This window comes from Podarcis bocagei, assembly GCF_964188305.1.
Source record: "Podarcis bocagei genome assembly, chromosome: 6".
NCBI lineage: Eukaryota > Metazoa > Chordata > Lepidosauria > Squamata > Lacertidae > Podarcis > Podarcis bocagei.
In genome coordinates, this window is record NC_138130.1 from 46,328,699 (window position 1) to 46,356,569 (window position 27,871).

A 27,871-nucleotide genomic window follows, 5' to 3' on the forward strand; every position below is an offset into this window, starting at 1 on the left:
ACTTGTGTCATGGCTCAGCTGGAGAATTCTTCAACCTAGATGACCCTGTTCCTTAGTGAAGCCTACAACCTGACTATATCTGGGAATGCGGAAGAGTTGGAACCCTTGTAGAAGCCAGCATACAGCGGGGCAGCAGAGCATAGCCCTGAGCCTGCATGAGCGACAGTATCTTAAATGGAGAAGTCAAGTCTCTGCATGAACAAAGTCCTCCCCATGAGAAGACCTCTCTTTGATGCCAGCTGATGGAATTCAGCTGGACCCTGAGTGTAATTCTAGCAGTTCTAGGGGGGGGGGAAGGCTGGAACAGTGTATTTCCACAAGACCTGTACTTTACCTCAATAGTGACCTCTGTGGTAGGATACAGAACTGCTTCCTGACCTTGCCCGAATGGCTAGCTGTGTATCCAGTCCCTTGACTGTTGTGGACCCCCTGCAACTGGAGCCTGGCCTGAACAGAACAGCTTGTATTTCCCCCCACTATTAGAGCATAAACATTATTTCCCTCTGTGACTATCTCTCTAAACACTGAATGTTGCTCTATGTACAGCTTATTGTGCACATGCTTATCATTTCATTATTTCCTCCTTCCACCCTCCAATATCCAATGTTCTTCCTGCAGAGTTCAAAACAATACATTCTGTGTTCAGTGATTGTAATCATACCTGTTATGACAGGAACTCAAGAATAAAGGTGATTTAGATGGTTTTCAGTAAACATTTGCAGCTCTACACAATTATTGTTATTCAATTTCTTAGGGAGCCCCTGCAGGGCAGTGAAAGTCATTTTTATTTATAGCTCAAAGAAAAAGAAGAAACTTTCTATAGATAAAAGAAGAATTTGCCAAGTTTAAAAATTGTTTTAAAATTGCCAGGTTTTTAAAAAAATATGCTTGCTTGTTTTCGCACATACTCCCCTAAGGCTTTGAATAATTGCTTTCCGAAAAAGATCCTTAAGGGAAGCTGCATTTACAGCACGCTCCTATCCTTTCAAGTAACTGTTGTAGCAGGCAGATTCTTACACAAGAGCTACCTCAGCAGCATATGCTAAACAGAAAGAGCACCACACAGCCTAAACAAAATGTTTCAAGTCCTATTAATATCAACAGACGTTAAGCATGTGTATTGCTCTCGCATCAAAATCAGTTATTGCTGGACTAAAACTTCCAGCACCCCTGACCATTCGCCACACTGGCTGAGGTCGATGGACATCTAAAGGGCTACAAATCCCCCAACTGTGATACAGAGCTTATTTCTGCCCATTTGGATCCCATCCAATTCTGGATCTGGCATATTTAAGCATACATAATTTTTTTCTTGCTGCAGTTCCTACCCAGCTTAAGGATAAATTGTGATGTATTTATTTAAAATATATATCCTGCTTTTTACTATGTAGGAGGTATCAAAGTGGCTAACAACAATAAAATACAAAATAAATTTCAGAACATAAACCAAACCTCCAAAATTTTAAACCACAAGAATTTAAAATCTTTTAATAAAAAAATGATGGAAGCAAACAAGACGAAATGGTAGTATACAGGACCCTGCAGAGTCTCTGCTGATCTCTTGATTCCCTACCCTTGGAATAGGCCAAGACAACTGAAGGCTTGTAAACCAGTTGCAACCCTCTGCCTATTTGTTCCTTTTAGGAGAATGGCACAAATACCTATTGTTTGTGCACAGCCCATCTGCACCCAAGACTCTTTCATTGGTGTGAATTGCTGGGAGAGTGAAAACCTTGTGTGTGATTACATTAAACAATGAGAAAAGGTGCAAAAACAAAGCCAGGAATAGGGAAGAGAAGACATGAAGTGCAAACAGATGAAAGTGTGCTAGGGGTTACAGAGAACCCGGTGGGGAAAGTCTTTTCCAACTCAACAATTCTATGATTCTATGAAAGGTGTCTGAGAGATGTTGCAGAAAGGTGTGTGGTGAGGTACCAGAGAAAGGGGAGCAACCGATGGGGAGCAGAGATGGGGCACAGAGAGAAACATGGGGGGGGGGTATATGGTACGACTGCAGCAAAGCCTGTGAATGAGGTGAGAGTTATGAGGCTGAAAGTGCAGAAAGTAAGAAAACAGCTATGGGGTGGATAGAGCAAAGGCAGCAAAGAGGTTCGGAGAGACTTGCAGCGATGCTGAGAGAGACATGAGTAAATGCCATGAGGGGCAAGAAGTAAAAGAGAATTGACCCCCCCCCCCAAAAAAAAAGGTTAAAAAGAAAACAACAAATCAGATTGTTTTGTTAAACGCCAAGGTCATTTTTACTACCATGTGTTTAACATTGCTATGTGACCCTTGACTTAGTAAAAATAAATGCTGCCCTTGAAATTGTATATATAATGCACTTTTCAGTCAGGGACTCCTTGACACTGCTAGCTTCCTGCCCTGTTCTCACACAATGAGATAAAGTTCTTCCTAGAACAGAATCAAAGCAACAACATCTTTTTCCTGTATCAATACTTAATTTGATTTAATCTTTTTTTATTAAATTTCTTTTAATCAAGATTTAAGTTTCACAAGTTCTCCCATGGGGCATTTCAGAATATTGCCCACACTCCTTTCAACAGACAGTGCCTAATAACTTAGCTTCACGTTTATATAAGGAGCTATGCACCCAGTAAGCACATAGGGAGTCTGGTACCTGGACAGTGACAGGCTGGTATTTCCCAAGCTAGTAACTAAGCCTCCATGGAGCCAGGAAATCCTGGTGATAAGAACCTGTAATATTTTGCCCTTGTCAAAATATTCTGAACTTGTTTAGATATTTAGGTAGTTTGCACTGGCCTTAAAAGGCAGCATTTTGTCACAGCTGTTGACTCCTCCCTGAAACTTACCTGGACGTCCAGTTTAACACAAGTGGAATACACTAAGTATTGTTATTTCTCTGGATTTGGAATTGAAAAGAATTTTTTTTAACGCAACCAAAGCAACATGATTACAAAGTCTTTCAGATGGTAATTGCTCTTTTTCTTCTTCATTTTTCTACTACAAACCCACCCATGTGTAGGGTTGTCCAAAAAGTGAATACCACCTGTAAAAAGATCGTCGGAACACTTCTTCAGGTATATAGGTGAATGTTTAATTACCTTGATGTCAAAAGCCCCGGGTTGGCCCACTTGGTTGTAAAGCTCCAATTGTTCTTTGATGGGAGAGAGCCACAATTTCAGCTGACTTAACTGTTGTTCAAGCTGGTTCAAATTATTTAGCAGGTGCTCAATTTCTTTCTGTTTCTCAGGCAGATCTTTGGATACCTTTTTAAAAACAGAAGAAAATCATTTGCTTGGATGAAACTGCAATTCTGCTGCACACATAGCATAATGCTATGTACATAAATTATGCTCTGTACAAAACTTACATTCTTTATAAACATTAACTGGGAGTCTGATTAGCCCAAAAGGTTTAATAACTGAATAATAGTGGCTATGATCAAGAGAAAACTAGGGATACCTAAGTCCCATTGAAATCAATGAGATTTATACCACAGTTAAGCTCTTAAACCTCATTGATTTAAGTTGGATTATATATTACTGCTTTTCTCAGGATGTGCTCTAGTCTATGGCATTTCAAAATAAAAAGGAGTGTCTCTATGTTATTAAAAAGTAATTGCTCCGGTGATGGGTGTGGGGGAGAAATTGTGTTGCGGCACAGTGGTGGCTGAAAAACAGGACACAGCTTTATTCCAAATACTTTCAGTTGGTTTGCTGTATGGGCCAGAGATTTTGGCTTTAACTTGCATTGTCAGACTGCAGCGAGGCAGCTTCTACAGTGGCCCAGTCCAACTGCTGGGTAAATCTGTAATGCCTATATCTATGAAACAGCATAGGAAATATGAGGCTTATCAAAGGAAAGGTAATAGTCCCACTATATGATTCATGCCTGAGGGCTGGACAAGACCACACAAACTCAGCTAAGTTTGACTCAAATGTAACCCACTGAAATTAATGAACATTACTAAGTTAGGTCCATTTATTTCAGTGGAATTACTCTGAGTAAAACTTAGCTGAACAGCACCCATTGCTGCAGAACAGGCTTCTAGAACAGCACACAAACAGGCCCTTGTCCAAGCTCAGCAGCTGCCTTTAGACATTTTATCGTCCTATAAAACAGAAAAATATTACAACATGCATTTAAGGCATTGTATAGTTCTGAAGGAACCACAAGTAACTGAGAAGGGGACTTTTGTGTACTGTATCTATAAAAAATAACAACTTTTTAATTTAAAAATACCTTTATTTTGAAAATTTGTATACAATATACACAATATGAAAATACAAGTACAGCATAATAAGTTCTGCATCTCATGCACATGCAGTACTCGTGTCTGTACTCTTCAGAAAGAGCAACGTCAATCCCAGCAGTCAAAGTATACCAGGTGAAGATCAAATCATACTGATAAGTTAAAATTCCTCAAAATTAAATTTTAAGAAAACGATTAGCTGTGTTCTACATGTCAACTTTATGCAGAAGCTGGAAGGATGAACATCTCATTTATATCACCTCATATGTAGGTAAGAAGGAAGTAGTTAGGTTTATTTACTCTCTGTGCCTATTAGTGCCAAGCTGGACACGATAACTGTGCAAATGAAACTGACATGCATGATTTTAAATAATATAAAATTGACAGTAAGTAGCAGCTGCAGATGATCCAGAGTATCACAGGAATGCCAGTGGGTAGGGGGAGAAAAATTTATTTTCCTCCCACCTGTACCTCCAAATGTGATCCTGCTGAAACTCACCCCATCCCCAAAGCTGATATTTGCATTGTGAGGACTGACTCCATTGGTATTCCACACTGATGAACACTCTGGGCTGTATATTAACAATGCTGCGAACTAAATAGATAATTTGAATATGAAGACATCCATCTGAAGTTGATTAGAGATTTAGGGATTTGGGGTGTAAACTAATGGGTCATCTTGCACTCATGAAATAACTTTTGATCCATTAGATGCTCCCCTCCGCCATGGCACTTTCTACATTGTTCTGAACAATCCTCTAAATTTCTGGAGCTGATTTGGTGGTGGTGGGCTGTAGGTAGAAGTGGGAGTTAGCAAAAATTCTCTCCCCTATATTCTTCTGATGGTAAATGCATCCACTGGCATCTGTGTTCATAGGCACAAATCTGATTGCACCACTAACAGTTCTTCAGGCTTTGTTGAGGATTCCTTTCTAAGAACATAAAGAAGAGCCTCTTGGATCAGACCAATGGCCCACTTAGTCCAGCATCCTGTCATCACAGTGGCCAACCAGTGAGTATTCTGAAGTATATGCACGTAATAAATCCCTAAATACAATTTATTATAGTCACATGGAACCTGTTGCATAGTTACAACTTCGGGAATCTTGTGGTAGGTACAGACAGAGCCAATCTAAATGATTATTAATGCACTTTTAAAGCTAGAGTCACTGTCAGAGGTTTTATTTTTATACAGTGGTACCTTGGGTTAAGTACTTAATTCGTTCCAGAGGTCCGTTCTTAACCTGAAACTGTTCTTAACCTGAAGCACCACTTTAGCTAATGGGGCCTCCTGCTGCTGGCGCGGCGCCAGAGTACGATTTCTGTTCTCATCCTGAAGCAAAGTTCTTAAACTGAAGCACTATTTCTGGGTTAGCAGAGTCTGTAACGTGAAGCGTATGTAACCTGAGGTACCACTGTATTTTAATGTGTATACTGTTTTTACCCTCCTCCCCAATTTGGGCAAATATGAGCCAAGTTTAAGTTCGAGGTGTTTCCAAATGTCAACGTTTGATAAATGGTTGTTCTGAAATCATACTTTTATCTGCTTATTTTCTATTGCATTTGTATCTAAAAGGGAAAAATTGTTGTTGGCATCTGTCTGACTTGAGAGTCAGTGGAGTGCACCTCTCAAAGTGAACTCAAACCACTTAAAAAAAGGTTTAGGGAAAACAGGTTTGGTTGAAGATGAACTAGACATAATTGTAAGTTGCATTAATAAGGTAGCAATGAAAACTATGGACCAGACACCAGTTTAAAAACACAGTAACATTAACATCAATGCTCAGCGATTTAAACCTCTCAAGTTTTCCACCAGCTATAGATCCTGCAAGTCTATTTAATTTTCAGAAATTTAGCAATACACACTTCAACTGTAGCTGGTGGGAAAGAATGATCATTACCACACATGCTCTTTGACCAGTCTTCTACATATAGTTCTTACAAAATAATTGATATCAATCTTAACATCAAAGCACTACTTTAGGTAAGATTAATTAATTAGTCTAAAACATTTGAAAAATCTGAACTTTAAACATGTTAGTTTAGGAATTAATTAAGGTAAGTTAATTGAAATCTTAGCAAATGAATAATTCAAAAGATTTAAACTCTGTATTTGGTAGTAGCTAAAGGTCTTAACTTTATATAAATTCTCCCAGTTCTTCACAAGAATATTCATTATTACTGCAGCCTTGCAATTATGCTACAGCAATCTTCATTCCCTTAATCCTGCACAGCTAAATAGTCATAATTTTATTGTGGGTACTAATATTTCCTCTTTACTTAACAAAATGTCACCCAAAATTATATAACTGAACAGGGAATTAAATATGAATAATGGGTTATGACATGAGATTTTGGTTTCCTTTTACAGCTACAAGTATTATTCTCTATCATCCATTTCCGCTTTCACAGAGCCAAAAGCCATTAAATGCCTTTTTGCCCACAGATAAATCTAATTTCATCAGATGAGAAAGCTGCAAGTCTTTCTTTCAAACTTGGATTTGGCAAATGACATTAATCCCTTTATAACCTCCAGATTAACCACTACTGCAACCCCACTAACTAGGGTTAGGAGTCACTAGGTGAACATGACTTCAGTACTCCATACATCGAGGGCTGCATTTCCTCAGAGGTAGTTGCTTGCAGAACTAGCAGTGGGTGCACCCAAAATCAATCATGGGTTGCTTGAAGCCAAAGGTGGGCAGAACTACTTCCCCTCACCCCAGCTCTGAAAAATGGGTTAGTTTGAAAGTGTCACTCTCTTCTCTCCCCCCCCCCCACAAATGAAGAAGCATAGCCCTACCTTCTTTTCCATCTATTAATCCAGCTTCCCACTTCTATGGTATTTGAAAAAGTTTTGGGTCTGCAGATGCAGCAATGTGAAAGGCTGGCACAGTGTGAATCTGCTGAAGAAGACCTTTGCATGTGGAAGTTTATGCCACAATAACCCAGTTAGTCTCCAGTCTGTTAAAGCACTAGTGTTACTGTGTTCTGCATATGAAACTTAATAAGAATGTACCACTGAACAAGTTACTGTAGTTATGTGTTGCTCTTGTATTTAAACAAAAACATTTTTTTTCTTTTTGTGGGGGGAGCACTAGTGTGTCATATTGCTGCTATAATCATTGGTAATCTTCTGGAACTTTTATTATTATTACACTTGTATACCACCATCCAACCATGTTCTCTGGACAGTTTCCATGAACAATAAAATACACTCTCGCAATTCACAATATTTGAACTGAATGAAGCTATGAATTGAAGTTGTTTATAGGTAATCATGAAAATATCAAGATAAACACAAAGGCATCAAAATTTTAAGGTACAAAATAAAACCTAGAAAACTGTAGTGGAAGCCCCCTCTTTATCCTCTTTTAGATTGCAATGCCAAGCAGCGCCAGAGCTTTCATTAGACAAACTAAGGCAATTGAGGCACAGTAGATTCAGACCTCAGAGCCCTAACCAGCTGTCCCAGCCACCTGTCTCTTGGAGGTCTTTTAAAAATAATTTAGCTGCAAATTTTAGAAAGCATAACATTTCAATAATTGAAGCATGGGTGATTATTAAAATTGCCTGACTGCATGCATTCCATCTGATAGGACTAAGTGCAAAAGTTGAAACTATAAAAGAAAGGAGATCCCTTTCAGGCAATGGCACTGAATGAATGTAAATAGGCAGATTATATAATTGTGAGTAAAATAGTTAATAGCAGGCTGAAGAACACAGTCAAATCCTATTAAAGACACACTCAGCCTAAAGGCTACTTGAGAAATAGAGATTTTGCTACAAATGTGTTCACACACACACACACGAAAGGAAAGGAAAAGTTCGTTGGGTGGTTGTAATTTTTAAAGATAATATTGTTTTTCAAAACAGTACTCAAGTCAGGAAAAGCAGGTACATCTCAATTATTTTATTTGTTTCTAGGTCCTCAGTGTGTACATGATATTACAAACTTCTATTTCACCTTCAGAATATATACTGTTTAGGTTAAACAGCATGACTTAAAGAGATTTGTTTTTGTTCTTGTTTTTATTATGTATTTGTGTTCTCATTGTGTATTTTTATGTTGTGAACCCCCGTGAGCTTCAAATGAAGGGTGGTATACAAATTCAATCAATCAAATTAGGTTAAAAATATTAAGCATAGTTATTTGTAACAAAAAAAAGAAGTGTATGCTATAACCTGGGGACTTTGACTGAGGAAACAGTACAGGAGAAAAGTATTAAGCACCCATTCCTCAGACAAATTAACAGCACTACATGGCTGCTTCCAAGTGAAAACAAACAACAGAACCAGCCATAAGCACAGGTCTCTCCCACCACACCTAGTTGAACCTTCAGGTAGGTAAATACTGCTTTAGACATCTGGCAAACATTACATAGAAATAATCACATTGTGGGTATATCTTGCCAAGATTGAATGTGAATGATCAGTTAAATTACAGCCAGTGCAAATTATACAAACCATAGGCTTGTGCACTGACATGTTTTGTTTATTTCCTTGTGGCTGGCTAAAAGAATGGTCCAATGCTTTCCCCAGAGTGGTAGGAAAGGTTCATGCATTATAGTCATGCTACTTCACTACAATGCTTCTGCTGAGAATGTAGGTACAACACATCGATTTGCTCTCGCAGTGAATAGCAAAATGGTCTCTTCAATGCCTAGTAATTATTAGGAAATAAAGAAGCAGATGGAAAAAAGAGCAAAACAAGAATAATCTTGACAACCCACTTCTCTAGAACTAAGGTGGATAAATAAGGAAAACACAGCTAGTGGCACCCAGCTTACCTTCATTCGCCTCATCTGCCTCATCCCTCCTGCCTGACATTGGATCAAACATAAGTTTAAAGAGTAATCAACTCCTTCCGGCAAACCTACGGTTCACTAGCTCCAGGCCCAATCTACAAATGCATTTATTGCACAATAAAAAGCAAGAAAGACATTACAGAACTGTTTCGTGTCCTGGCAGGTGGTATATGACAAGAACTGCATGCATCACAAAGGCCAGGCTCTTTCCTGTGTTTTGAAGCACCAGGTTTACCCTGCTATAGCAGGAAAAATATAACAATTAGGTTGTCTAAGTGATGAAAAAAATCAACTAAAGACACTTAACCTAAATAAAAAAAGTCTGCAATACAGCATAACAATACCTCTATAATTAAAACTACTCATAAAGACAGCATTGTTTTCAGACAACACTTTTGTATCAGGGCAATATACAATAAATGACAACACCTAGGTTTTAACATCATGCTTTTGAATGTGACCCTTCACCTCTATTCCACTTCACAATTTTACGGATTTTGACAAAATCCAAGTACATACCCTTCAAACATTTTGTAGAAATACAATTTTCAGCTCTGAAAATGTGCATTTAAACTATTATTTACATTTTCTGGACTTATAGAGCACAATTCTTGTATAAGTGCAACACTAGTAAATTACTATTATTACTACTTATTAAATTTCTAGACCACCTCTTTCATGTTTCTCTTCCATCATGTCAAAGGTGATTACCTCTTCCAAGGCTGATCTGCTGCAACAGCGGAGTCTAGGTCCTGGCAGATGCAAACAAATCACAGCGAGATACTTCCAGTTCTGTCACCTCTTTCAGGCCAGAGTGTAAAAGGCCACAAACTACCAAGAAAAGCTCTGTTTCTGCTTTGTGATGCAGCCAGAAGATGTAGATTGTAGATGTAGATTGGCTACAGGTGCAGAGGTGACAAGACTATTGCTCCTCTCAGCTGCCAGGGCTGACTTGCCTGATGGTGAGAGACTCAGCAGGTGCAAGGCTGGCAGGGTGGAGTGTCGCTGCAGATAGTGAGAGATTGAAGTCTTTCTTCTTAATTTCACTCTCCTGTTCACCTCCTTGCCACAAACAGCAGTCCCTTGGTTCCTGGACCACAGGATGATTCTTCAATATCCATATTAGTTTCTCTTTGATAATCCAGGACTTCATGGTTGTTATCAAAATGTGCAGCCATATTTCTTTATTTATAGGTTGGCAGAAAAAGGGTATCTCCATAAATAAAGTTGAGTTCTTCTATAGTGTTCATCCGTCATGAACATCTGCTCTGTTGATAATGTGTATTTTGCCGTTTTCTTCTCAGAATTACTGATTTCATCTGAGAGAATCTTAACCATGTAATAGCCTCCATCTGATTGTACAGTGTAATATTTAATGGATAAAACTGTGTCCTAAGGCTGTGCTTTTTGAAATGGAATAATATGAGTTCTAACTCTCTTTTTACTGGTTTGCATCACTTATATTTTAATCTCTGAGAAATGCAATTTTATGCTATTTTCCCTAACCGATTTAGTATAAGACATTTTTAATACAATCTGGCAAAGAGAACAAAGCTGTCTCAGTTGCTTCTTATCCATTATCTTTTAGGTTAATAAACTATTATTTTTAATCAGCAATCTGTGATAGTAGAGCATTAGGTTTTCTGCTTAAGTGTTACTAAAGGACAATCATTATTTCAAAATAATTGTTGGCCCACAGGAAGAAAAACAAAGTACATAATCTCAGAATCAACATTATATGACTCGGGCATATAAAAGCAGATTTTAAGTACACAAGTAAAAACAAATAAATCCATATGTTGCACTTCAATTTCTTTTCTAGGCTAATGTTATATGCTTAAGGAAACTGTATTTTATTGCTGTGGATAAAGTTTAATTAGGATTTAGATATGAAAGCTCCGATATGAAAAGTCATAGGTATCATTGCTTCTGCAATATTCTATCCAATCAGACAAAGCTATTCTACCAAACCTTATAAAGAGATGCTGGTGGAGTCTAAGGAAGTATAGAGCCACTAAACTCAGGCACATACTTCACCCCTAAAACTATAGATGCCAACATGTCAATATAGCAATATTAGAAAAGGGATCAAGAAAACTATTTCATGTACAGTCATGGCGGGGGGGGGGGAGTGCACTCTCTTTGAATCCTGTAGTTTTACATATGAAGACATAATGACAATCACCTGTTCCTTAGCAGGTTTTAAAATTAGGTAAATACAATCTCAGATGAACAACACTGCATGACATATTACACTGTGTCTGTACACCATGACTGTAACTCTGACATACTAATAATGAGATACTACTGCAGAATTGTGGGAAGAACCAGCTGGCCATCTGTGCTGCATCTATTATACCCCAAAAACATCCAACCAGGGAGGGGGTGGTGGAGCTATAGTGGGTAGGCACAAGCTTTACTAAACTTACTTCCTCACACGATATGAGTCTGGAACAAATGGCTCTCCTGGCCTACCAGAATTACAATTATGAAGGTCATTAAAAGGGGTGGAGGGAGAGAGTGAAGAGCCACCGAAGAATGTGTATAGATAGCCATAATGGCAGAGGTAGGCCATTGTTTGGGCTTGGAGAGGTCAACGTGTATTTACCATCTTCAAGGCACTATACAGATGTGTGCTACATTACTCTAGTTCCTCCTTGCCCTTTACTATCAGCCTAGAATGCACAAAAGCCTTTTTAAATCAACCTCAGTAGGGCGAGGATAGGGAGGCTTCAAGCTTGTGGATTCTTCTTTGTTTCTTACTAGTACCCTACAAATTCTGAGCCTCAAGAACTGAAGGGAACTCATAGGCCTCCCACATAAAAATCCATTATTGGTTAGTTTCATTTCAACAGTATAATTTAGGAAACGAGAGTCCTTTCGTTGCTACTATTGTTAAAAATCTGGCAGCCAGACATTCTTGCCAATCTTCCAAAATCTCTCAGAGAACTACCAGTAGATTCAGACCTTCCTTCTGTGTCCCACCCCCCCGCCCCCCGCCGCTGCAGCATGGTATGAACTGAACCTAAAGTGTGAAGCAAATAACAGGTGCTGCAGAAATACAACTTGAAGAAAGAAGTCTATACCAGTGAAGCAACAGTCCACATACAGCAGTGACATGACTCCCCAGTGAAGGAGTGGGAAAGTTTGACTCTCCTCAAGTTGTCATTACAGGCATGCTTATTTCTTTAGTAAATGAAACGGTACAGATAAATCTGAATTGCATGCTGAAGGAAGTGGGGTGTGTGTGTGTGTGTGTGTGTGTGTGTGTGTGTGGTGGAAATAACTGCTGAAAAACACTGGAAACACCTGCAACAGATTACAGATACATGCTGCAACACAACTGTTAATATGCCTAACCTTTATCCAGCGATGGTTAGCCTCCTTGAGTCTAGTGTCAAGCTTATGTTTTACTTCAGGGCTCAGTGATGCACTACCAAGTGCTTTTCCTCCAGCTTCAGTTAATCGTTTCAGTATTCCCTTGTGTGGAGGCAGTTCTTCCACTCTTAACTGGAACAGACAAATGCAACATTTAAAATGAACTGTAGTAGAATTTTCAACTCCCTTATCTTCACCTCTATTGATTAGTTTATCAGCTGAAGTAAGTAGACTCAAGAGCTCAATTCAGCACAACATATCCACAGCTTTTGTTCTAGGTTGCTGTGCCTCAGGAAAAGGCGATGGATAGCAGTCCTTCTTTTGCATTAGAATAATTCCCACCTCCGCGACACAGCTGCTCACCAACATGGCAAAGCCATAGAGGAACGAAATAAAATATTTAAAACTCACGAGAATAAAAAGGTCAAGTACTAATTCATAATATTGTTCAGAATTTAGTCACTTGGTGTTTCACAGGCCCAAAATAAAAAAATATATGGTTAACTGTAATGATTTTCTTTCATATTGGCCCAGTATGTATATATAACCATAAACTATGGCTTAGTGATATGCACACAAACCTGAGGCTCGCATGCACTCTCTTCTCTAGTGTGACTGTTAGGAAAATATCCTAAGTTTCCACTTTTAAACCAACCAGTTTCCTGTTACTGCCTAACTCAGGAAACTCCGTTTAAACTGGTTGAAAATGAACCAAGATGATAAATTCTGGTTTGATTCTGACTTGTTTGAACCACCATAATTTATACTAACCAAAGTTTACCCAATTCTGGACACCAGAAGGAACACTGGATTGCTTAAAAGCAGAAGCAAAAGCTTCTTATCTCTTAAACTGATAGTCATACTGGAAGAATTGAAGGCACATAGGCCTGAGTCACATGCTAGCCCGTGCATATAAAGCTAAACATCAAAAATTAGCATTTCCCTTTGTTATACAGCTTCACCATAGCTGTGATGAGATTCAACAGAAATCTGTAACCTCCCAGTGATATGTGTAACTCTTTCATCTGTACTTGTATACCTGTATACACTTATTTTCTTTAAACATTCTGTGACGTTAATTTATTATGGATCTGATTCCTCCAATTATTAGATTTTTCTCCATGAAGATTTATTGTACTTCTGCCTGCTGCAGAAGTTATTCCAAGTCTACTACTACTACTCTGTTGTGTGTAGGTGCTCTAGTTTTAGCTATATAAGGGCAAACATGAGACTTGTGTCAATACTGGTATATAGGCTAATTTTACACAAAGTTTCACAAATCATCATCATTCATATACACCCTTCATATAAACATGCAGTGGAAACATTTTATTTTGAAGGCATGGAATGTATACACATATCTCTTGTTCTATCCTAATCACAGAAAATCAAATCAAGAGCAAGAGATTCATTTGAAGAAGAAAGCTTCTGCACACACATCACTTGCTGGATCAGAAACAGTGGGCATAACTTTCATGCGCATGTATGTGCATGTTGTCCAACCACGCTGTATTATTTTCAGTGGGATGTGCATTCAGATGTGACATAACTATATTGGGCTGTTACACTTTAAGAAGGGGTGGGAGGAACCAAATTCAAATGTACAAGTTTCAGCAAGAGCATTGCAGTTTTGTGGACACTGACACTGGCAGTGACATATTTAGATTGACAATTTCAATGCTCAGAGCACTTTATCAAATTTTCCTAAGATGAGGCAGAGGGCAATAAGCATAGCACAGTTCTGCCATGATCATTTCCTCTTTGCTGCCTCATCGCAGCATATCTTGACAATCCTCAGTTTAAGAAGGAGTCAGAACAAGGACATTTCACAGAGAGATTTTTTTTTAACCCACTTCCTTGGTTATAGTTTGACAGGTCCTATACATGGCAGAGAAATACTTCCTTTTTTAAGTTCCCCCATACAGACAAGTGTTTCTGCCCTTTTTCAAACCACTTTAATCAGAGCTCAATAATTTCTAGAGTGTTTTGCAGCATTAAGGAGTGGCATGAATCAGATATTTTAAAGCTATGATAAAGCTAATGAATTAGTTCCCCAACGAAAAACTTTTCCTAGGATAACTAACAGCACACTTTTATACATGCTAAATCAGAGGTAATGCCAACTGTGTGTAATGATGGTTACTCCCAGGTAAGTGGGCATAGGATTATACACTGAAGTTGCAATACTATAACCACTAACTTCTAAGTAGATATTATAAGATTGTGCTTTAACAAAGAATTAAAGTAGAATATTGAATTCTAGAGCATCAGTGTTTCTGGAAGTTAATTCTTGCACTTGGGTATAAATTCTGAAGTCAGACAGATTATAAAATAAAAAACTGGAATTAAAAACACTAAACAATAATACTAAATTGGTGTCGCCCCCAAAAAACCCCTCATTACTTCATTGTTGTATACAACTATGGAGCTATTTTGTATACAACTATGGAGCTATTTTTTTTTTGATACTGTCCATGTGATTTTTTTGCAGCTAATTGAGAAATAATTGTTTTACTATTATATTCTAATGGATTATTGAATATTGCTTTATTTGATATAAGTTGTTTATTTTAAAGTTATTGTGACCTTTTTGTAGATCATTATTATTAATGTTTGCCATTTTAGCATGTTTTGTATGTGTTGGAAGCCACACAGAGTGGCTGGGGAAACCCAGCCAGATGGGCGTGGAATAAATAAAAGTATTATTATTATTATTATTATTATTATTATTATTATTATTATTATTATTATTTTCTAAAAGTGCATAAGGAATGCAGTGCCAAAAGTTGTATTTATGTCAGTTTTTATAGGCCACTTTTCTGCTGAGAACATACATAGCAACAGAACCACTCCACCATGTATGTTAAAAATACTAGAGAGGCCGATCACAGGTCTCACTAGGGCCCAATGAAATACAACTATCTTAATGGCTCAGTAAAAGGTCTGAAGCACAGGGACTGACTATCTTGACTGTGAGTCTTGGAAGACCTGTCCCCTGCCTTGCAGGCCTTTTCCCATGTGGCCTAAAAAGGTGGGGCCCTGACTGACTCCAGCTACAAAAGCTAAGGTTACCCTTGGGCTGGGGTGTTGGGGGGGGGGTGCTGTTGGTTTTTTGTATCTTTATTTTAGACCTGTGATTTATGTGTAAACTGTCCAGTTTGGTTATGGTTTCTTTGATGTTTTATTTATTGTTTATGGTTATTTTTGTAATGTTGCAATTGTGTATTTTTTCATGTTGTAAGCTGACGTGAGCACGGTTTGAATGGTAGAAAGGCAGCATACAAATAAAAGTATGTATGCATATAAAGCTTCAGTGAGAGTGAGTTTAAGAACCTTGGCGCTCCTACCAAAATTGCTCAGTCTCAATGGACCATCTATCTTGCCAATGACAACTCTGATGGTGATGCGATGGGAGGCAACACTTCTGACTAAGATCCTAACAAGAAGGCACGGTTGTTTTATGTATTTGTACCCTACCCTTCAAAAAACTAAATACACCATCACAGCAAAAAGAAAAAAAAGAAAAAAAGTACAATGTTGACAGTGCAGCAGGCAATACGAATGCACTAAAGTTGTATGCCTATGGTCTGACACACTTGGGCAAGCATATTGAAATTAGATCAGATTGCATTGGACATTTAGAGGCGAAAGCATTTTATTTGGTTTTTTGTTATGTCTAAATTGGAGCTGAGACATTAGACTTTGTACAATATTGAATGGTGTACCACTTTACTCTTGTGGAAAGCACCATGAACAAAGCAATCTATAGTACAAAGAGTGAAAAACATTCATAAAATGACCTATAATATAAGCCTTCCTAAATGTTTGTGCAGAATTATTTCCATTTACTTTTATACATATGACAAATAACCTTATATTAGGAAGGCATGGTTTGAATATATTCCTTTTTATACTTGCCTCTTTGAATTTGCATTTGGGGTGGGGGCTGTCTCAAAATGAAGCACATCTCATTATTTCCTAGTCATTTTTTGCTAATCTGTCAGTGGACACCAGTTTGGTGGGCTTTAGTTCACTTGAAATTTTCAATACTCATTCAACATGGATATTTTTTTTTAAGCATGGCAATGAATAGTAAAATGTATCTAGCTGTGTGGTTTTTGTGACATCTCCTTATGACCATTAATGCTGAGGCCTCAACTATAGATTCTAACTTGATTTGCATAGAAAATGTATTTGAAACACTTGAAAAACCAAAATGTTTACTGCTTTTTAATTTGGGGTGTAGGGAGAGTGGAAGGAGACAAAGGCAACTAATGATATAAAAATGGACAGGCTATTTCCATACCTTTACTTTCTGAAGAGTGTCCTTTAGCTGGTATTCATTTCCTGGTTCAACAGGAATGGCAACAACACTACTTGCTTCGTCTAACCATAAATAAAACTTATTTAAATTATATTGCAATTCTGTCAGAAGATTCTGTTCTTCTTCTAGCCTGTGGTAATAAAAGAAAAATATCAACAATAACAGGGTAGTTCCAAGTATATTAATTATTAACGCTACCCAGCATAGTAGTAGCACTTAATGGAAAGGTAACAGATAAATATATAAATTCCATCATTAAAGACACATGAAAACATTGTTCACTGAAACATACATTAACTGAAACCCTAGTTTTGATTAGCTCAAAATTTAGGTGGAGTTTCATTTTTATAATAGATTTTTAAAAATTCAGCACTTGGTTCATAGCACTCAAAACTGTCAGTCCTGAATTTCACAGGCTTTGCCCTCAGAAAGAATGTACCTGAAAGATGCACTAAAACTTCTAATGCTGCATACTTTTAAAATAGATTCTAAAGGATAAATATGCCTTACTCCTGTAGCTCATTTACTCATTCACTTTCCATAATCTGTTATCTGCTAATCTTAATATTATTCTGTGACCTCTATTTGTTTCAAGCACACTTCAGTGATTAACTCCTTCTGCCTTTAACAAGACTTAGGCACACTGAACATTCCTTGGACTGACTTTCTGGAGCACAGGGCTTGCTGGGCACTTTCCTGAAGGGAAACATGAATACCTAGAAAGCATCTGTGTACCTGTAGAAAGCTATTTTGTACTCAGGAAAGCTCTTTTGTACTTAGGGTTCTCTGTGCTTATCAGAGATATATATTGGATGACATTTTCACTTCATCCATCTAGAAACATCAACAATGATTTACCTACACCAGCCTTTTCCTTAGAGCTCTGGATTTTTACATTAAAAATCTGAATACTTAGCAAAAGAAATGTGTGGAGGAAAACCCAGATGCATGGATTCCTTTATGTTAAACAAGCTGCACTCTATCATGCATTGAACTCTGCAGGACTCACTTACAACAGACCGTGTAAAGGATTTGGTTTTTACTCTTCATTTCCTGTGTTTATTCTTTTACATTCCGTAAAGGATGAGCAATGGCCACAACAAAAACCCTGGTGCAGTTTTTCCCCCTTGGAAAGCGTGGCTGTGATCCAAACTACGTATACAAGTTTGCCTATTCGCAATGTAATGCCAGAGGTGTGGGAAAGTTGTGTGTCAAAAGCAGCCTGGGCTCCACAGGGTGCTTTTACCCCCAACCAAAAAGTAACAAAGGGATACAATCAGACAATGGCTTAATCCATCTTTCTTCCACCTCTTTTCTGTTTTCTCCCCACAGTGCTTTCCAACGATGTTGTGGTGCTTCCCGCAATTTTTTTTTGCTAGTTTCCTTGTTTTGGGTCTCATTGAGAAAATCAGTTTTTGTTTTTCATAGCACTAATTCAGCTCTTCGGTTCTGCAGTGGGTACGGTTTGCCAGCATGCTGGACTTCCAAACTATCCAGATTCCTTCTTCAGCCTTCATTCTGATCCTAAGTTTGCCACCATCCCCTTCATAAAAACCTGCCATCCCCAAATGGGAAAGAGTTGTTTTGGTAAGAAATAAGTGGCAGGCAACTGCACCCACTTTCAACTTATCATTTCATGGTTTGAAAGGAACTCTCAGGTTATTCTGGGACTAGTGGGACCTGCACAGCCACACCTGCCTCACATTTCTATCCCCACTAGGATTTGTAAATATATATTTTAATCCTGATGCATTTGAGGAAAATAATAAACAACAACTCTCTTTACTATGGACTTAAAAGCCATATTTACCTTCTGAATCAATTGAATGCACTTAAAATAGTGGGAAGGTGGGAAAATATTTGTGTTTGTCAAATTTATCCAGTGTTCTGATTTGTATTACATCTGCTTTTTATTCCAGATCAAGGTACAGACACTTACAATAACTGGAGCAAACATGGTTTATACCAGTGGTTCCCAACTGGTGGTCTGCGGTCCCCAGAACCCATCCACAGGGTCTGTGGCACCATTCACATAACAAAAACTATAATAGAGATATATTTGTTTTTTCAAAAGTAGGGGGTCCATGGATTTTCTTTTGAAAAACAGGGGGTCTGCAATACTTACCTAATTGGGACCCCTAGTTTATACAGTTTTTTTCCGGAGCTATGAACTAGGGTGAATTGATAAGCTTTCTGTTAAAAAGTTAATATGTATGGCTAAGCAAACTAAGCTCAATTCTTCCAATACAGTGGTGCCTCGCAAGACGAAATTAATTCGTTCCGCAAGTCTCTTCGTCTTGCGAGTTTTTCGTCTTGCGATGCAAGGTTTCCCATAGGAATGCATTGAAAATCAATTAATGCGTTCCTAGGGAAACCGCCTTCAGACCCCGGACCTCTTCTGAAGGCTGGGGGGGGGGGGACAAGGGCTTTTCTTCCCACCCCCAGCATTTTAAAAAACCCCGGGATAGCGGAGGACTTCTCTGCTGTCCGGGCGATCTTAAAATGCTGGCGGGCGGCATTTTAAAATCGCCCGGGACAGCGGAGGACTTCTCCGCTGTCTGGGGCGATTTAAAAGCCCCTGGGAAGGCAGGCAGGGGGGACAAAGACTTTTGCCCCCTGCCAGCCTTCAGAAGAGGTCCTGGACCTCTTCTGAAGGCGAGCGGGGGGCGAAAGTCTTTGCTCCCCCCCCCGCCTGCCTTCAAAAGCCCTCCGGGACAGGCAGGCAGGGGGGAGCAAAGACTTTCGCCCCCGCCAGCCTTCAGAAGAGGTCCTGGACCTCTTCTGAAGGCGAGCGGGGGGCGAAAGTCTTTGCTCCCCCCCGCCTGCCTTCAAAAGCCCTCCGGGACAGGCAGGCAGGGGGGAGCAAAGACTTTTGCCCCCCGCCAGCCTTCAGAAGAGGTCCTGGACCTCTTCTGAAGGCGAGCGGGGGGCGAAAGTCTTTGCTCCCCCCCCCGCCTGCCTTCAAAAGCCCTCCGGGACAGGCAGGCAGGGGGGAGCAAAGACTTTCGCCCCCCGCCAGCCTTCAGAAGAGGTCCTGGACCTCTTCTGAAGGCGAGCGGGGGGCGAAAGTCTTTGCTCCCCCCCCGCCTGCCTTCAAAAGCCCTCCGGGAATGGCAGGCAGGGGGGAGCAAAGACTTTCGCCCCCCGCCAGCCTTCAGAAGAGGTCCTGGACCTCTTCTGAAGGCGAGCGGGGAGCGAAAGTCTTTGCTCCCCCCGCCTGCCTTCAAAAGCCCTCCGGGACAGGCAGGCAGGGGGGAGCAAAGACTTTCGCCCCCCGCCCGCCTTCAGAAGGTGTTCCCGCCCCGCCGCCCGGCTTCGGAGCATCGTTCCGAAGCCGGGCGGCGGGGGCAGGCTTCTCCCCGCCACCCCTTGCTTCAAAAGAGGTCCGGGGACAGCGGGAAGCGCTTCCCGCTGTCCCCGGACCTGGGGCTGCAGGGAGAAGATCGCTTCTTCCCCGCTGTCCCCGGACCTCTTTTGAAGCAAGGGGCTGCGGGGAGATCGCTTCTCCCCGCCGCCCCTTGCTTCAAAAGAGGTCTGGGGACAGCGGGAAGCGCTTCCCGCTGTCCCCGGACCTGGGGCTGCGGGGAGAAGATCGCTTCTTCCCCGCTTTCCCCAGACCTCTTTTGAAGCAAGGGGCTGCGGGGAGATCGCTTCTCCACGCCGCCCCTTGCTTCAAAAGAGGTCCGGGGACAGCAGGAAGACCTGCTGTCCCCGGAGCTTGCGAGGCAAGCTTCGTTTTGCGAAGCAAGCCCATAGGGAAATTCGTCTTGCGAGGCAACTCGAAAACGAAAAAACCTTTCGTTTTGCGAGTTTTTCGTCTCGCGAGGCGTTCGTCTTGCAGGGTACCACTGTATTTCCAATGAGGCACTTTGTAATATTACAGACTTTGCTAGACTAGCTGGGAAATGCTCTGTTATATTGCAAGAGTTTCAGAATTGAGATAAGTGCCCCCTTCCCTTCTTCCTTCCTTCCTTCTTCTCTTCCTTCATTTGTGGGCCAAAACTAAAGATTTATATGATTTATTAAACAGTAGTTTCTTAATGGCATCTGAACAAGGAAACTGTGGTTTAATCTCACTTTACTAACTGAAATTTGTTTTCAGCTCAATAATCATGGTTTACTAATATTAACTAGTTAAATTTGAATTGCCCTAAAAATAAATGTGCTCCTAAGAAAGGTAACTAATAATGATTCCTAGTTTCTAGAAAATCTTGATAAATCTCTAGTGGGTATTGGAAGATCTCCAGGATATATCTAATATATGATAATGATACTCTGTCTTTAAACCCTCTGGTTATATTTTATGTAGCAGAATAAATAGGCATGTCTGTTAAAGTTTAATTGGCAACACTTTGAAGAATGCACGCCATTGATTTGAGAGCTTGTATTGATTTCTTTGTCAAGCTAGCTCTACTGTTAAAACTATACCTATTAGTATTTTTATTTTACATAAAAGTATCTAAAATTAAAAATTTCTAGACAAGCATCACTATTTTTAAACTAGAGAAACACTGAGAATTTCATGATGAGAACTGCAGTTAAAAGGAGAACTAGATGCATATATTTTGCACAGATTTATGAAATACCAATAGCTTATAATCTATTTAGGGCACAATCCTACGATCTCTGGAGGGTGTTCCAGATGCTATATGGTTTTTCAGATCTCCCTCTCTGAGGATGGAGAGTGAAATCTGTTTTCAGAGGTGGAGAGCCAAACTCCTATCTGCAACTGCAGAAAGGTATAAAGTTGGTGCTTCTCCAAAGACAAAAAAGGAAGTGTATGCCAGGAGAAGTTGTGGATTTGCAGGATCCAAAGCCCTGCAGTTCACCCAACGTACCCGAAGAATGTGGGGGTAGGGGGAGATTACACTAGCCCTGAAGCTGAAGCTCTTTTAAACAGCACTGAGATGACACAATGGTGATGATGTATATTGTTGCTTCCTGACCATCACTGCCATACAAATAGGCTCTAAGATAAGCTCCTACCTGCACCTGGTAATTATTGTATGTGAACCACGTTGAATACTAAAAAACAAGAACAAGTATTGATAGTATAATTCCAATTCTAGCACTGAAATAATCAAGGGGTTGAACAACTGTATGGGGAATGTTTATAACATTTGGGTCTTTTCCATTTTAAAAAAAAGGTACCTAAGTTAGATAAGAGGGAACTGTGTTCAGGTGTGACTATGCATGGAGTGGATAAAGTGGATTGAGAAAAGTGCTTCTCCATATCTCATAACACTAGAACTGAATGTTGGAAGATTCAAGACAAACAAAATGAAGTGCTTCTTCACACAGTGAAGTTGAACTATGGAATTCGCTACTGCAGGAGGGTAGGGATGGCTGCCAACTTGGGTGGCTTTAAAAGAGGGTTAGACAAATTCATGGAGGATAATAAGGCTAACAATGGCTGTAAAACCACGATGGCTATGTTCTGTTTCAGTTGCTGGGAATCCCAAGTGGGGAGAATGCACTTGTAATCGGGTTCTGCTTGCACACCTTTCATAGGCATCTGGTTGGCCACTATGAGAACAGCATGCTGGGCTAGAGGGGCCACTGGCCGGATCCAGCAGGGCTCTTCTTAAGTTCTTACAGCAAAAGACAGCTTTACTATGCACACAGTAAATCACGTTGAGATAAGCTGCAGCAAATATTTAGAAGTGGCATGCCACAGAATTAAGGGGACATTAATCACATATTATGTGCAAAGTACCCATTTCTAGAATAAAAATATTATTACAAAGTAGTGGAATACTTTAAAGCATTAAAGCAATGCTGTGCTTCTAAGGTTATCATCTTGACAGCAATGTTTAAAAATGTTTTACTCAAGCATTCAAGATCTCAAGTGCTATATCTTTGTTTACCTACAGGTTTAATGATTTGCTAGGATTTATTCCAACATGTGGTAGTAACAGTAATAAATGGTGCATTTAAAACTCTCCATCTGCAATTAAGTGCTAGATATTTTATTTCAAGAGTCATTTCAATACATTTACCCAAGAACAAGCTGTGGCTTCTGTTTGAAATATTGGATGAGTGGCTGCTTGCATTACAAATACTCCTAATAAATTTTCAGTAAGTGGAATAACAGTGAGCACAGCAAGAAATTCACATATAACTTCAGAAGTAAATGAAAAAAAGAAAAGAAAAAGATTATGCTTCTGTGTTATACAGTCAACTGTATACACAAACACACAGAAAACATCTTGCAGTTGGAAGGTATCAAACCCACTCCTGACCATTATATTGCTACAAAAACAATTAGCCAGTTTTAACAACATGTATCACAATTATGTTATTATTTTATTTGAGATATTTTAAGCCACCTTTCATTGTTATCTGCCCCAGGCTGGGCTCCAATATAAAGCAAAACATACAAATACTTCTAAATAAGAGTACATAAAAATAATTAAAATGTTATTGATAAATCACATATCAAAACACCATTCAATGCTATAGGCAGTTCCATCCTGGGCACCAATCAACTTAATCAACATCCCATAAATGCCTGGGTACATAAATAGTTTTTCAAGTTGGTTCTGAAAAGAAAGTAAGGCAGCCTCCAGCTACACTCTAGAGGGGAGAACATTTCATAGAAAACCAATGAGGGGTCAAGGAGAAGCAGCAGTATTACTCCCTGCTGATTGCATGTATTAAAGCTGCAATTATTGCTCTGATTCTTTTCCTGGAAACCTATGGCCACATTCAAGTGCAACAATAGATTGCTGACCTCAGGCCCTTTTGGTTGATCTGCTCTATGTTTCTCCTAAAGCATTCAAATAAATGCATCAGACATTGTTGGAGGTACAGCCCTGGCAATGTCCCTCCCTTCCCAACATGAGCACAGGCCATCCCCCTATAACCATTCAACATTAAGGACAAATATCCTAGGCCTGTACACATATAGGGCTACACAGGGTTCCTAATCTCAAGAAATAGCAATTGATGTAGTTTGCCAGATGACATGGCCAGCAACTGTGTAGAAATTGGGGACAAGGCTAGTAGGCTGTCTGCACACACCCAGAGAAGGAAGGCAAACAGCCAACTGTTGTTGTTTAGTCGTCCATCTTGTCCTCTGTCGTCCCCCTACTGCTTGTGCCCTCCATCTTTCCCAGCATCAGGGTCTTTTCCAGGGAGTCTTCTCTTCTCATGAGGTGACCAAAGTATTGGAGTAAAAAAATTCCTTCCAGTAGCACCTTAAAGACCAACTAAGTGAAAGTATTGGAGTCTCAGCTTCAGGATCTGTCCTTCCAGTGAGCACTCAGGGCTGATTTCCTTAAGAATGGGTAGGTTTGATCTTCTTGCAGTCCATGGGACTCTCGAGTCTCCTCCAGCACCATAATTCAAAAGCATCAGTTCTTCGGCGATCAGACAACTATTAATTCTTTATTGGCAAAAGCACACACTTACAGAAGCTTCTAGGGTGTACTACACACACACACACTCTTAGTGTCTACATAGCTGGCATGAACTCTTCTAGGTTCATGCTGGAAGCATCAGTGGGACCACACACCCTACTCCTGGGCTTATGTACACTCGCCTGATGGAGTGCATCCATGCAACCTGAGACTTCTGCACAGGTCATCGCTGTGCTTCCCTCTTCAAGCCCCTCCTGGTTCTAGAAAACAGTGGGGGCGGAGGCCAGGGGGCATTTGACTAGCCTGCCCCTTGCTTGAGCATGTTTGAGTCCTCTGCTTCTTACACATTCTGTGCCCCCACCTCCGTATCTGACTGCTTGCACCCTTACCCTCCCTTACTCTCATGGGTGGCATCAAATTTCATGAATTGCTGGCCCCCTCTCCAGGGTCATCCTCCAGCTCCTCTGCTTCCATCACACACTAGTCAGAGCCCTGCCACTCCCTGACATCTGACCTCACACTTTCAGCATTTGTTAAATCCTAAGAAGTCCTTCCGAAATGTGCAAGTTGGTCCTTAGGCTTGGTGCCACAATCATTGTTTTTAAGGGACTACATAATAAGGAGTAATTAGCATTCATCTTGAGAAGTCACAGTTTCTATTATTAGTAAGAATTTCTTCCATAACGCCCCAAATATGATGGTCTCTCAGATCTTGGGTGATGGCACTTTTTTAACTACTATACTTCTTATGGTGGAGGTGTGCCAGCTTATATTTCCTAGACCTAGATTGAAACTAAATCCATTGCCTCTGCTAGAGAATGCCTCTTGGATTCATATACTCCAAGACACAAGGACAAGGCAAATAGAGTATGCCACCTAAATAAGGAACTTGCCCAGAACAAAGAACAAAATGTTCCCTCTTGCTATGCAAGAAAAGAAAAGAACTCTTTTCCTAGGGTTCTCTCAGCTCTAAGAAACACATCAATAGTTATTTTCAAATGGGGATTTTAGTGGCCATTAATGTGTGTCTGTAACTTTTAACCTTGCCTTTTTAGTTCTGCAATTTATTAGGAAGAGTAATTACCTGATCAGCAAGGTAATCAAATATAACCAGTTTAAATGAATTCGTGTCCCCAGGCTTTCAGCCAGTGGCTGTTGGTTCTCTCACAAAGCTGACATACTTTGTCTCTGGGGGAAGAAAGGGAGGGAGATGGAAACTTGCCAGATGTAGCAAATTTGTTAAGTAATAGACTACATTTTAATTCTTGAAGAGCTTTCAAAGGTGTAAAGTAAGTATGTATGTAGAGAGAGGAATAAAGAGGAACCCGAAATGAAGCCATTTTGTTTCCAGCTGTAATATTAATAGACAAGCAACATTCATTTAACCTATTCAATTCCAAACGTCTTTCACTTATCAGAAATGATAGTGAAGGTTAGGGTCAGATAAGTCTCCTACAATTCACATGGAATTTCTGAAACAACAGCTATTATGAGCTGATACTCAACTAATGCAAAACCCAATTTCTCTGCTAGGAACACATCAGACATGATGGTCAAATCAAGGCAACAATGCAGATGGTAACATTTTGAATTTGAATATTATATTCTTAAGCAGCTAGACAAAGAACATCTACGGAAGCTCTCCAATCAAAGTTATTAAAGCAAATTTTCTCTGTACCACCCTGTGCCCCAAATGCATCATTGTGCCTAGAGACTAATCTTTCCTCGGTAGAATTACGGATGTGGCGTAGGACACTTAACTACTGGCTTCACCTAAACTCAAATCCCCCTGGTCTCATATCCCCAGTGCTGCAAGATAGACAATTTTAGTCCTGGCTCTCTTGTGACAATCAAAAACTTCACTCTTGTGGCTTATCACCACAACAGCTACTCACTTTGGGTTTTAGTAAAGCAAACAGTCTAATTTGTCAGTGTCTACATGATATCGAGCGTCAGAACAAATTGGCCACAATAAGTAAATTTTGCCCATGGTATGACTATTTTCTACCTTCTCATTTCGACTCTCTGGCACCCTATCTGCATAACCTAGCAATTCTAAAATATAGACACACTTTTACTCTCACAAGATTGAATGTATCGCCCTTGGCTGCACTTGAGGGATGATTCCAACAGATTCCACACAAAAAACGCTTATGTCCCTATGGAGATGGCAGTACCAAATCGGTGGTGCATGCCCTTCTGGCTTGCACTCTTTATAAAGACTTGAGGAATGAGATTATCACCCCTCTTTAATTGTCCATTGCAGGCTCTGGTGCCAGTGTCTGTGTTAAGTCTTTATCTGCAATAAACCCAGATGCCAACTTTGCTGCCACATACACCCGGACAACACCATTACTGGCCCCAACAACATCACACATACCATCTCGGGACTATTTAATTGCTCATCGTCTAACATTGTGTATGCCATCAAATGCCAACAGTGTCCTTCAGTTCTCTATATTGGACAAACAGGCCAAACCTTACGCCAAAGAATAAATGGACATAAATCTGACATCAAGAATCACAAAACAGAGAAACCAGTAGGAGAACACTTCAATCTCCCAGGACATTCTATACAAGATCTCAAAGTAGCTGTTTTACTACAAAGGAATTTCAGAAATAGACTGGAAAGAGAAGCTGCTGAATTGCAACTTATTACCAAACTCAAAACCATGGAGAGACCTGGTTTGAACAAAGACATTGGATTCTTATCTCATTATACATGACTAAGCCATTTTTCACCTTCTCACCCCTTGCCTTTTCCTGGAAGACCTATTGCAGTCATTAAGAGTCGTCAACAGGCTCATCTCAGCTATCTGCCAATCTCCCATTCCCACCACCCTTCTGAGTAATACCCCTCCCCACCTTCTCACTATATAGAAGGATCTGGCAACTTCTGTTTCAGTGTATCTGAAGAAGTGTGCATGCACACGAAAGCTCATACCAAGAACTAACTTAGTTGGTCTTTAAGGTGCTACTGGAAGGAATTTTTTTTATTTAGAGAAGGCCTAGGTTTCAACAAATAGATCTGCTACCATTGCTCCTCATTTGGCCCTGGAATACTGTCAAAATAGTATAATTATATGCATATATTTACTCCGTAGTGTTATGTGACCAAATGAATTGGGAATTAAATGAATTTACTAGGATATAAATATATGTTTTTAGGCCAGGAAGCAAAAGTAATTTACTAAAGTAGATACTCAGTATTTAAAATGTACTGCTTTCTCTTCAGCTATTGATTTGTAATTATAAGTTAACAAGAGCCCTGCAGCAAATGATTTAACTGGTAAGTTAACAATCAATAAGTGCAACAAGTTTCTTCAAGCTACCTCCAAACTCTTTGGACTCTCTAGTTTAGGATGGGAAACTCCTTCGTTTTTGTGAGGAAAATAATATTGGTTAGGGATGAGTTATATAATGGAGAGAAGGAGAAGACTTGGAGCATCTTTTGTCAAGATCTTTCCTCCAGTTATTGCATCTGTTGCAGAGGAACTGTGTTTATTCAACACACAAACATTCATCCTCTTGATTACATTGTGTCTAGTTTCTTATCCTTCTTTTGTTGTCTCTTCCGAGTTGAATTTTAGATTATAAACTCCATAGGGCAGGGATATGTCTTTTGTACTTTGTAAACCATCATGGCATGTTGATTTATCACTAGGAAAAAAGCAATTTCTTCCCCGCATTTGGTCATCTACTTTTTGGGGAATATTGTATGGAATGTGTTTCTGCAAGTCTCTTAGTATCTACTGATGTCATGGGT

The 27,871-nt window shown here is 39.8% G+C and overlaps 1 protein-coding gene across 10 annotated transcripts in view; it reads right to left on the reverse strand.

The window, feature by feature from the left end:
• The window catches only part of DMD (dystrophin), a 1,036,503-nt gene that overhangs the window by 330,729 nt on the left and 677,903 nt on the right, over nucleotides 1-27,871 (reverse strand). For all 10 annotated transcript variants that reach the window (XM_081197764.1, XM_081197771.1, XM_081197761.1 and 7 more), the window contains 3 exons: nucleotides 16,727-16,874; nucleotides 12,403-12,552; nucleotides 3,084-3,248 (listed from right to left, as the gene is read on the reverse strand). In XM_081197764.1, the coding sequence (XP_081053890.1) occupies nucleotides 3,084-3,248; nucleotides 12,403-12,552; nucleotides 16,727-16,874 (463 nt within the window). The remainder of the gene's footprint in view (nucleotides 1-3,083; nucleotides 3,249-12,402; nucleotides 12,553-16,726; nucleotides 16,875-27,871) is intronic.